Below are 12,308 nucleotides of genomic sequence, written 5' to 3' on the forward strand. Positions count from 1 at the left end.
ACCTGTAATCTTTCCATTTCATCCAACCTATTCTGAAAAGTGACTTGATTAGCCTTCATAACACTTATTTCCTTGGCATGATTTGTTTCCATGGTGTTGATTAATTGCACTTGTTTTTCTTCCATGGTGAGCAACCTATTTTGAAAAGTGGCCATTTGATTAGAATGATTGACTTCCATGGCCTTTATTGCTTGTGCATGATTTACCTCCATGGTCTTAATGAGTTGAACTTGGTTGAGTTGCATATCCTTAATCATTCGAGTCAACTCCTTGATGTGATCCTTATCATTCTCATCAGTTTTCGCTTTGATCTTTCTTTCATCTCCATATTTTTCTTCAAAGGCATCAATGATTGATTCTAGAGAAAAAAATTGTTAGCAGGTAATTCTATGAACCAATCCATTGCATTTCCATCTAATGAAAAGATGAAAAGTCTCATTGTAACATCCTCATGGTTAATATCATGGTACCGTTTGCTCACACAAAGGTGGAAATTCCTAAGGTAAGTTTCAGTATTGATGGCATTGTTACCTAGAAAACTAGGCAACTCTTCAATAGCCTCAATGGCTTCATCCAGAATGAAATTCGGATAGCCTGAAATGTTAGTAAAATCACAAGAGGCGAACAAATCATTCATGATGTCATGCTCGCTTGATCCTGAAAGAGCAAATGGATACCAGAGAGAGGTTTCTGTCCAAGATTAACAAGAAATCTACAAGAAGCAAGCTTCAAGCAGAAATCCTTGCAGAAAATGAAATAAGTGGAGTCGCCACTTGAACAAGAATCTAACTCTAAAATCCAACATGCAAAAACCAAAAGTTAATCATATTTCCTAGGTACAAGAAGACTTGTCCCCGGCAACGATGCCAAAAATGTTGACCCTGCCGCCTACACCTACCTACAAGTCAGTGAGAAAAGCCTTCAACCCCACAAGGTGTGGTTGGTGGCAGGGAACTCAGAGAAGGGGCTGTCACACTAATCCCGACTCTCTCCATTTGAGCTATCTCCTAGGTTAGCTAAGGGGGTGGTCCCTAATGAAAAGTTAATTTAAAAAGGATGTGAGTTTCTAGGAGAATTGTTAGAGTTAAATAGATTATCTCTTTAAGATTTATAAGCAAAAAATTGATATGAGCAATAACCATCATAAGATAAACATCAAATACATAATATGCCTAAGGAAAATTAAAAGCGATAAACAAAGCATGCATATCAAAAACAACACAAAATTTCCACACAATATTAAACACCCGGAAAGACACCAAAATTTGCGTAGAATTGAGCTATTTTATTATAATAAGAAGGGGGTACAATATAAGCTCGAAATGTATGCACCTAGGCTTGCTTAAGGCGAGCTAACAAGTCCCTAGGGAATGAAATCAACCGCTCAGCCACTAGGAAGATGTCCCCTCAAATGCTCTGCGCTAGTCCCATAAACTGCACTGTTGTTTGCAAGAAACTGTTACTAGGTCCACCTCCGGTGCTCAGAAAAATCCGGGAAATTAACCTCGATTTCCCCACAAATAACCCACCAAAACTAGGAAAGGGTTTCGCCAAATGATGATCTTTGAAGTTCGGCCCAATTTCCATGTTCTCCTCCAACTGCTGGGCAAATCGACCTTCCAAAAAATAACACTGTTTGAGGCCCCCAAAATGGCTGCAAAGCACAACGACATTCCTTCCTGTAACTCCCCACAAGATTCAGCGCGTTCCAACACTCGAACCGGCCTCTTCCAAGCTCCCACGTGTGGCACGAAATCCCCTCTGTGTAGGCCCACGCAGTCTCTAGTGTTGGCTCGGTGTGCATAGCAAATTCCCTCAAATTCGAGCCCAACTAGCACTCCAAAACTCCAGCAAATAATGGCCCAAATCACTCCCGGAAAGCTCCATGAATTCTCTGCTCTACAACCAGCTCTTCCAAGGGATGCGTACTTCCTTCTCTGCACCCAACTTGCTGGAAAAACTCCATGAATTACTCACCAATCTCCCGGGCAGCTCCCAAACAAAGTGTAGATCACCTCCTTGGGCTGGCACTCGAAGTCCACCGAAGGTAGGGTGAGATTCTCGCATGAAAATCTTGTGTGCTCCACAACACTTGCAGACTTGGCTCTCAGCTCAAGCGTGCTAGGTAAGAGTGAATGTCAAATGATAAAAAAGTGCCAAAATTATGAATTCACCTCCTATTTAGTCTTGAGCCTCCAATTCTCCATGTGGGTCCCATCCATTGATTTCCTCATCTTTCTTCCCTTCATGAGTCGTATTAGCCAAGGGGAGCGTATTTCGCTTTGGGGTGGCCCCCACCATCCACTAACAATTCGATTTTCCCTTTTCCCCTATGTTGGAGCCTTCTTTCACCTCAAAATTGCAAGTGGGATCCCACAACCCACTTTTTCCTAAGTTGCAACCCAAAATTGACCAAGTTGGTCAAAATTGATATTTCACTTAGCAACCTTGCTTAGTGGGAATATCACACCAACTAATGTGGTTCATCATCACGATGATAAGATGGAGATAATCTGATCAAGCATGGGTATATAAAGAGAAAAAAGTCTAAAGAAAATAACCGTTAGAAAAATTATTAATAAATCATTGAATCGTTAAGCAATAATAATAAATTAATATAAACAATTATTACCGTTGTTTATAATATCTATATAAAAAAGAACTAGGGGGATAATTTTATTAAAAAGGGGGAGAAGATAGTATTAGGGGAATAATCATGTTTTAAAAAAGAGGAAACAAATAAAGTATACCCGGTGGAGTGGGCTAGACTCATGGCGAGGCTCGTAGTCCGGAGTGAAGCTCAGTAGGAGCTCTCAAACATCGAGGGTACTGGAGGGCCCACGTTGGCATTGGGATCCAAGCAGGGCTTCCTATCCGATATCACACATGCAGGATGGCTATGGCATTGATGAGGTAGTCAACCCAGTGCCTAAGCACATGCATTCCTTAGGGGAGTTCCAGTCGACACTAGTGGCCAAGTGGTTTGTGAGCAAACTCCATTGGTTGTTTTCGCATGTTGGTTGTGCATGGGGGCGCAGGATGATTAGCATTCTCTAGCAGGAGTTGGTTGGAGGAGGTGGCATGGGTAGGCCCCGGACTGGATATTGTATGGAGACCATGTTCTCCCATTGATGTTTGGGACTCAGGGGTCACAGAGGATAGGCACAACAGAGATATCCCCTCTAGCGGGAGTGGAGTTAGGGTGCTCGGGTCTACCAAGATGGACGAGGGGACATGGCGCGTGTCATGGTGGGGTCACTAGCAGAGTGGTAGACACTTTGGCACATGTGGGATACCATATGTTACATGGTGGTGTGACAGTAGGCAGTGGTACACAAGACTGCACAGAGTCAAGTCGTAGCATCCAGTGTTATATAGAGGGATGTGGCCTAATGCATACAGACCCAATTCTAGTCCATAACACCCAGTGGTGTGCAGAGCTATGTGTTAGCGCTTGAATTTGGCCTCAGGCTGAAAAAGACAAAATCCAAGGCAACATCAAACCACTTAGCCTCGTAGCTAGCCCTACGGGGACAGGAGAGGGCTCTCTCCGGGTCTATCTCGGCAAAAGGTCTTCAAAGGGCTGAGATGACCAATAAAGAACACTGATTTTAGGCTAGTAAACTGATAAAAAGGGGTTTTTAATAAAATGATGGGGTTTTTCTGGGCTGCATGGGGCAAAGAAACAGCTTGAACAGAGAAATATAATCAAAAACACAGATTATCTCCTGAGGCAAGGTAGGCAAGAAAGTTTAACATCAAATTGAGATTAAATGGAATGGCAAGACTGCTGAGGAGCTGACAAGGGCATAGAGGATGAATCCTTGTCAAACAGAAGAAAACATTAAATATGAACAAACTTAAAGGCAGAGCATACAAATGATGAATTCTACCTTAACACTTCATTTGTTCAATTGGAAACGATCATGAAATGACATGAACACATAATAGGCTACATATGAAACAAAAGAGGACACAAATGTTAAATCTCATACCACAGGAATCTCAGGGGTCAGAGCTGCATTTTTTAATTAAAATCTCTGTCAAAATCTGTACAATGAAAGCTCTGTTTTCTCTTACATGCACACCTCTCAGAATACTCTCCCCTCTCTTTCTAACTCCTTACAAAATGTTTTTTAATACCATAAACAGCTCAGAAGAAAACCGATCCATGAAAAGATGGAACTGTTTCGACTGGCACTATGAAAAATAGTAAAAAGCCACTCATCGGTTCCTAAAGATCAGCGCATACATATCTGTGACCAATACAAAGGCGGACGCTGTAGTGTGAACCCTCCAAATCATAACTGAAGACTAGGATAGGCAATCTGTCCCTATTTTTCTGCTCAGGATCGATGTCTTCGTTCTAACTTTGTTTTCGACCTGGACTGCCACGTTATACTTTCCATTTCCTCTTGCTGTTAGACCAAAATGGCATGTGGAATGTGGAGGTCGCCTTTTTGACAAGCGCATTGCAAAATCAAGCCACGTTACTATTTGAAACAAAACCATTTTTACATACAGTAAATGGACCAAGAACCTTATCCTACAGGTCGATGAAAAACCATTTTTTCTAAAAACAGAGCATCGTTTCCCTTGAATTCCTCTGATGGCCAATTAAGAGATAAATGCTGGAGCGCAGATCCCTTTGAATCGTTAACTGAAGTCTTGAAATAGGAATCGAATCCTATGTCTTCTGCTGTGATGTATATCTTCGTTCCAATCTAAAGTATTTTGGCTCCGTTTGAATAGCGCTCTTGGGCCATATTCATGAGCCAGCTGTTGCTACCCAAATCACTGCCGCTGCACACAGACTGTTCTACTAGAAATTGCTCTTTGGCCAGTTCGTCTGAACCTCTTGCTGTTATTCTGTAGTGGAGTATGCTCGAGGCACCACGTAAGCAGTTCTTCACCACATATGTCTCCTCCAGAAAGATTAACTGAGCCATCTTTGCCAGTGCTTTCCAAGTTTCCTCGCACAATAAAGATCATTTTATCTATAGGATAGCCTATCCTTAGAATTTCACTTCCACCTATGTAAAGGCGCTGCCTTAACCGTTCACAAATAGCATCCAGTACTTGATCATCTATAACAGTAAAAATGCGCACCTTCTTGACAAGATCTAAACAAAGATGGCTTCGAATTTCCCTTTGTAAGTCCTCAGGTAAATCCTCCAGCAATTGTTCTTCATTAACGCCCCGATTTGCTGCCCACTTGAACCGTTCAGATTGCCTCACTCGCCTTCGCACAGATACTGGCAATCGACGACGATCCATCCACAGTTCCACATCACGCTGTCTCAACTGCATTTCTAATCTCCTGCGGCCAAGAGATTGGAGAAAATTTTGCATATTTCCAATAAGCAGAGCAAAGAGCAATAGGCCCAGTCCAATAATTCCCATTGAAAACAACACTTCCCACACAAAAAGACTTGGGACTTGATTGCCAGCCAGAGTGCTGATTTGCTGAAAACCCCAGAACAATGAATAAATGTACTTGGTGATGACACTATTTGTTATTATCAGCGGAACTGCTGTTGAGTATATGCCGTATGTAAACACCGTTGAAAGAGTGCCTTGTAGACAATCTGTGCTATTTGAATTATTTAACCATAGTTGCCAACAACAAAACTTCATGAACAAAATATTGTTTCTAAGCACATGGACAAGTAAAATGCACTTATCAAAAGTGGTCACCTGTGGTAGCTCAGAAATAAGATATCCTCCGACATTCAGTTTTACTATTAATAGGCCTCACCCTTGTTCTCTGATACCCATCTAGAGACTAGAACATCATGACCACGCACTCAAGTAGTCCCATAGTCAAATCCCAAGTCTCAACACTGGATATGCAGTGGAAAGTTGAAGCTCCCAGCCTCGAGTAAAGTAGAGAAAGAGGGAATTTCTAGTGACTCCCACCCAACAACTATAGAAATTTGCCGACATCTAGATAATGTCATGTTATCAAATAAGTCAACAAATTCACAGTTCTGCTCTAAAATGGAGTCATATTGTCCACAAATTGAGAGTGTTACTTGGAGTTACTGACATAAGAATCTTGAGGCTATATTGGAATTACAGTTAGAATAATCACAACGGGTTAAATGTCCCTTGCATATGTCCATCCACAATATGAAACTGCAAGATAGATGAAATTCTTGAAAGGTCTCTTAGTCCCATTCTCAGGCCTTTAGTTGGCCAGCATTTTTTAGCGCGGACCTCCTATAGGTGTAGACTCTGTCAATGCTTCCCTTGTGTAAAGTGCTTCTTGACCAGTAACTGATTAATCAATAGTGCTGCCTTCGAAGCCAATGACTGCTCTTACTCTACCAAACTGATTGCATCCTGTTCACCAATGAATCATCAAGGAGAAGAAGGATTTAAAGAGGCCTTGCTTGTTGATTATTCCCCATTGGCAGGTACATGGCATGTTTCTAGTTGTTTCAGACCATGGCAATGGTATAAAATTGCTGTAATGCAAATGTCTTGGTCTCTTGCTGTATTGCCTGCAAGTGCAAGCTGCGTAGCATGCTTGTGGTTGGTTCATGTAAATCTTTCCTTGTGCCCACAGTTTTAAGTACCCACATGTATACATGCCACTGTCATGCATCTGTAAGCCCTTTATGTAAATGCCAACTTTTTGTTTCGTTTGAATGCAGAGATAGGAGCTGATGAAACTGCTGCCATTTGAAGAACTGTAGAGCTTTGGAACATTTTGACAAATTACATATTCTAAAAAAAACACATTTAATGATTTCTTCTTGGAACATTTTGACAAATTACATATTCTAAAAAAAACACATTTAATGATTTCTTCTTCAAAACAGGGTTTTGAAGAAGAATCAATCTCACATTTGACTTGACAAGACGGAGTCTAACACTATGCAACGAGGAGCAGTGGCCTGCACAGGAGCATGGAGATGCATGGTGGTATACCACAGCATGCCAGTTTACACTATGGGGTAGGAGGAGTGACTCGCATCGCATTGAGGACGTGCGGGGAGTGATAGGTGCAGTGACACAGGAAGGACATAGGATGGTACAAGATGGTATAGTCGTAGCCAAGGGTATCCAGTGGTGTACAAGGACAGGATGCAGCATACAGTGGCATGTCAAGGAGTACGGTGGTACTTGGTAGTATGCAGTGACACATAATGGGGCGCAACAGGATCTTAGAGCATTGCCTCCAGGGAGACTTATGGACAGGGACAGTAGGTGTACCATTGGACGCAACTCACTTAGGATCGATGAGGACATTGTTGAGCATCTGGGGACACCATGTTTAGTGGAGGCAGGGCCTCGAGGGGGTTATCAGTAGATCCGAGGCGGAGAGAGGGTCGTCCATAGGATTACTCTTGAGCATTTTGGCAGACTCTTGATCATACTCTTTGGGACATACCCACCCATCATCCTCCAATGTTGCTTACAGTCGCAGAGGGTTTGGTTGTTGCCCTTTGACACTCTCCATTCAGGCAGCAGGGCATGGGAGGCTCACCCTAGGCAGTTGGATGAGACATCGCGTGTCATGGGCCGAGAGGAGACTCTCCAGTTGAGACACTTGGTAGGTGCATGAGTTGACAGTTATAGGCTTAGGGATGCCATGGTTGATTGTCGAGGTAGCATATGTTCCACCCCTAGGCTCACACTTGGGGAGGTACCGAGATGAAGTTACATGGTGCCTTTTCAGCTGGACAACTCGAGGTGTTAGGTGAGCATGAGCTGCGGAGGACAGTAGTCCTTGTTGGCAGGATGATGCTTAGGCTTCCAGCAGTACCTGGGCACATCATCAGGAGATGGGATAGCAGATCTAGTTGTGTGATTTGACAGGCATAGAGCAACTGGATATTCACGACACAGGTTCTTAATGCTCGGTGCCTACCTATTTGATACCTACAGGAGGCAGAGATGAGACATAGAGGGATCCCAAATGCTAGCAGCATAACATAGCGGCAGGCAAAGAGGATTGGGGTTGTGGACCTCCAATGTGGTTATGGGATCCAAGGATCCAGTGGATTGGTGGGATACTCCACTCCTTAGTGATCATGGTCCGGGTAACAGGCGGACTGATACATTCACAGATGGACACATGGGAGATCACTGAAGCCCTCACCATAGGACAAGGCAGATTGTTGCTCAGGATTGGGGCTAGCCATGGAGTGATAGGTGTTGTCACTGTGTCACGATGTCAGCAGGATAGGTTCCTTCTACAACAGGCAAGGGATTCTTGCATAACAGGGTTGAGCAGGGTAGCTACCCGTAGAGGTGAGCTGGTTTCTACAGGGGAGGGTCATCTAGATCTTTCATTTGGTTTTAGTGATTCGTTGATGGTGTAGGGAACTTCACCAGTGTGGCAAGGTGATCGACAAGAGGAGATCAGGGGAGGCCTAGGTAGACGAGGGTTCAATCCCACCAGGATTGGATTGCATCTTCAGGAGTTTACTCTTGTAGTGCATGAGATGGGCTACTCAATAGGGAAATTTCATGGGGAATTGGGCAGAGTGCTACATTATCATGATGCTCTACTTATTGCTAGTATGCAGAGGGCTTTTGGTACCTGTATCTAGTTGGATAGCAAGTGGAGCAAGGTGTGCTTCACATTGATTAGGATGGCTTGGGATCCTGGTATCAAGGGATTCCTTCATGTCGAGACAGTGCTGAGATTGGGGATGACTCAATGGTACATTTGGGACCCTGGTATTATTGGTGGTTACAGTGGTGATCAATAGTCAAAGAGGGCACTTGTTCAGGCATTGCTTGAGGACAAGCAATTTTTGGCGGGGAGGATTGTAATGTCCCTTCCTAAATTATTTTGGAACAAGATTTATTTCTACATTTTGGGGGCCAATTTTGGTGAAGACGGGGCCCATTTGATTTTTGATAGAAGACTTAGGAGTTAGAGGCAAGTTAATTTTATTTTATTTTGTTTTGTTAATGATATGTGGGGACCACCCACATAAGAAATACACACTCCCTAAGCCAATGATTTGAAATGCATGAGAGAGAAGAAAAGGCAGGAAGAAAGGCTCCACAAAAGTTATAAAAGGCAACACACTTCATTTGGCATTCTTGGCTTATCGAATTTGATTTTATTGCTCGAGTTGTTTAGCCAAGTCACTTGTTGTTTAGCAAGAGTTTTCCAAGCGGAGAACTCGCCCTTTTTTCGGGGGACTTCGAGTGCCATCCTAGGAGCCTCTCCATGAGTCTAGCCCACTCCACCGGGTACCAACTCAGAACAACAAACAACAAACCTCTAGACACTAGTACTCCAAACAACAAACCTCATGGGATTTATCCAGGTCAAGCTTTTCTAGGTTGATTACTTCTTCCTTCTAGTTTGTCTTGACAATTGGAGGTGCTAAACGCCTAGTAGAAGCTCCATCCATGGGGCAATAGTTTGAACTTTGGTGAGATAGTGCTGCCTCTCTGGCTTTGTTAGGAGACAACTAACTTCCACACTGTTGCTGAGATGTAAACCCTCTAGTTGGCTCTAGCGTGTGATTGCCCTCCAACCTAGATTGAGCAATTTGGTACCCATTACTAGATTTCTTTGTTTTGGCTTAGATGTTGATGAATGTCTTGCTAGTAGCACCCAAGTTTACCCTAAGATTATCTAGCTTGTTCCTCTTAGTCTTGCCATTCTCCAAAGGACAGTTTTTGTTAGAAAAGTGTAACAAGGATAAGTGTTGCCTAAGGCTTGGTGTCTGGCCTAGGAAAAAGTGTCCAACATGACCCTTGACATAACTTTATGAGATATAAAGTTAAAGTGACTTTATGAGATGTAAAGTCAAAGTGACTCTTTGTGAATATTAAATGGAAAGGTGATTTGAGGGGATAAAGTGACTTAAGTTGGGTCAATGAGAGTTTAAATCCCCACCCTTAATCTCAATGGTTCGGATCAAATCTCAACCATTGGATCTTAGGGTTAGGTCACTCTTCATTTTGAGAGAACAAAATGGCAAGTCAAGGAGAGAATAGCCACCATTATTCATTCATTCTTCTTTAGCTTTGGAAAAGAGGAGAAGAGGGTTGAGAGAGAAGTACATAAAACATAGGGAGGAGGACGTACAATAGCCAGTTCACTACAAATCATAAGGAGGGTAGGGCGCGGAATTCAAGATAGTGATTGGCATGAATTTTGAGATACTGTCCAGCATTTCTGATAGCAAGTACAATGTGCAAATCGAGGAGATATAACACATTAATTGCAGTCTGAAAGTACAGCAGAAGCAGCATGAAAATCAAGGGATTGTGGCATGATTTTCGAGGGACTGTTTTGCACAGATTTTGAGGTCTGTTTGGCACAAAATTAGAGGAAGTCTAACATGATTTACAAGGAGTTTTAACACACAAATTGAGATAAATTTGTGTGCATTTAATGCTGGAATTTTCTGTTGTAATATTTCTCTGAAGAAATAAGAACTCTCCTTTCTCTCTCATTGGTTTTCCCTTCGGGTTTTTTCCAGGGCTATTGCCCAAAAATTCTTGTGTCTAAATTTTTTAGGTTTGCTTCTGTTTATCTCAGCAAAATTGGTAGATTAAACTCTTGTGTTTTAGTTTATGAAATTGTGCATTGAATGACAGTAGTAAAAACGTGTGGGTTGGGCATTAAACTCTGGTGTGATTTCATTGAAACTTGAAATGGGGTGAGTCTAAGCAAAATTTTCTACATTTTTAGACTTTGCATTGGTTTATTTATAGTGGTTGGCGACGAGGGAGATAATTGGGCAAGCATTACTTTTGGTGCAAACTAGTGACTTGTCTTTGATTCTCCTATTGCATATTGATGCATTTATCTTTAGTCCTCTTTGTGGTTTACTTATATTTTCGGCTCTTTGTGTTCTCTATTTATAATTATTCATATTTGTTTCCTTTTGTCTATAGGAGTAGCATTTGACACTCACACATTGCTAGTTTTATTTGCTGTACTTTCTAGTCCCATAGATTTATTTTGGTCATTTGTGGACTTGCATAAGATTTTTTTTTTTTTTTTTTTTTTTTTTTTTCTTTCTCCCTCTTTTCAAATGAAAATAGATGTGATTGCTAACCCCAAAAAATGCATTTTAGCAGGGAATACATTTAAGAGTGTTGGGTGTTTGTGACTCCCAATCTCTACTATTGGCTGCAAAAGTTCGAGAGGCAGAGCTAAGTGATGAATGCTTGAAGAACATTTGTCATCTAAAGTCTTCTGGCTCTCCTCTATCATCATTGGATTCAATTGGTAATTGTATGTCTATTAGCTCATTGTGGTTTCTTTATTTAATGATAAAATTTGGCATTTTTGTTGTCTAAACTCTTTTGGGCAATTGAATATAGACATATTGTTTTGGTTTTAGCTTCTTTATAGAAATGATTATTCTGGTTTTAACTCATTTATGGAAATCAATTTCGTAAGAACCACAACAATTGAATATTTTGTGAAAATTTGCTGCAATAATTGATTTATTTCTCCTACTTATTTATGATAAGTTATTTACCAATACTTCAGTAAATACCAAAATAAATTCAGTTGCAGATTTCACAAACTAGAACTGAAAATTAAACGGCAAGAGAAACATCAGCATATGAACAATCACATTGACACTTGTTTTCGGACAATCGTCCCTGGAAAAACCCAATGTGGGAAAATCGGTGCAGCAGATCTGAGGATTCTTATTATTGGCAGTAAATATCTGAATACAATCTAGGATGCTCATCTAGCAATCCTTTACAGAGAAAATACTGGCGGAAAATCTGAGTGAGTTTTATCTCACTTCACCCAGTAGAATTCCGGCTGATCCAGCGCAAGAATGACTAACCCTGGCTATTTTTGCACTAGCTTTGCATCACCTTCTCTGCCCTCTGCATCATCTCTCCCGATTGTTCCGGCAGTTCCGACAGTTCCCGACAGTTCTGGATTCCACGTGACAGGCAGCTTTTTTGCTCTGCGTTGGCCCTTCTGGCTCCACGTGGGCCCAGACTGGCTCAACATCAGCTCTCTCGGCTACTGCACTGCTTCTTTGCAATCTCTCTTCGCCTCTCTATTCTGTATTTTCCAGAAAGTCTTTCTCCCAGATTCTCTCTGCCCCTCAGCGGCAAGATCTCCCCAATTGATTTAACTCCTGAGAACTTCTCACCTCGGAAAATCGATTTCCTCAATCTCTGTGTGTGTTTCCAAATGAACCCCAAGCCTCCATTTTATACTTTTCCTGTTGAGTCTTCAATGGTCGAGATTAAGTCTCTAATCAATGGCTAAGACTAAAACATGACTTGATCTGCCTTCTAGATCATTCTCACCCATATTTTGACTAATACTCATTAATATTTAAATT

The 12,308-nt window shown here is 41.8% G+C and overlaps 1 protein-coding gene across 4 annotated transcripts in view; it reads left to right on the forward strand.

The window, feature by feature from the left end:
- The window catches only part of LOC149168732 (uncharacterized), a 391,641-nt gene that overhangs the window by 8,127 nt on the left and 371,206 nt on the right, over nt 1–12,308 (forward strand). For 2 of the 4 annotated variants that reach the window (XM_089428395.1, XM_089428396.1), the window contains exon 2: nt 11,068–11,218. In XM_089428395.1, the coding sequence (XP_089284521.1) occupies nt 11,068–11,218 (151 nt within the window). Of the gene's footprint in view, nt 1–11,067; nt 11,225–12,308 lie in introns of all 4 variants that reach the window. The other 2 variants (XM_089428393.1, XM_089428394.1) reach the window with 1 other exon arrangement.

Source organism: Pinus tabuliformis, chromosome 4_2 (assembly GCF_031772625.1).
Source record: "Pinus tabuliformis cultivar Carrire ecotype Pingquan chromosome 4_2, CPIR1, whole genome shotgun sequence".
NCBI lineage: Eukaryota > Viridiplantae > Streptophyta > Pinopsida > Pinales > Pinaceae > Pinus > Pinus tabuliformis.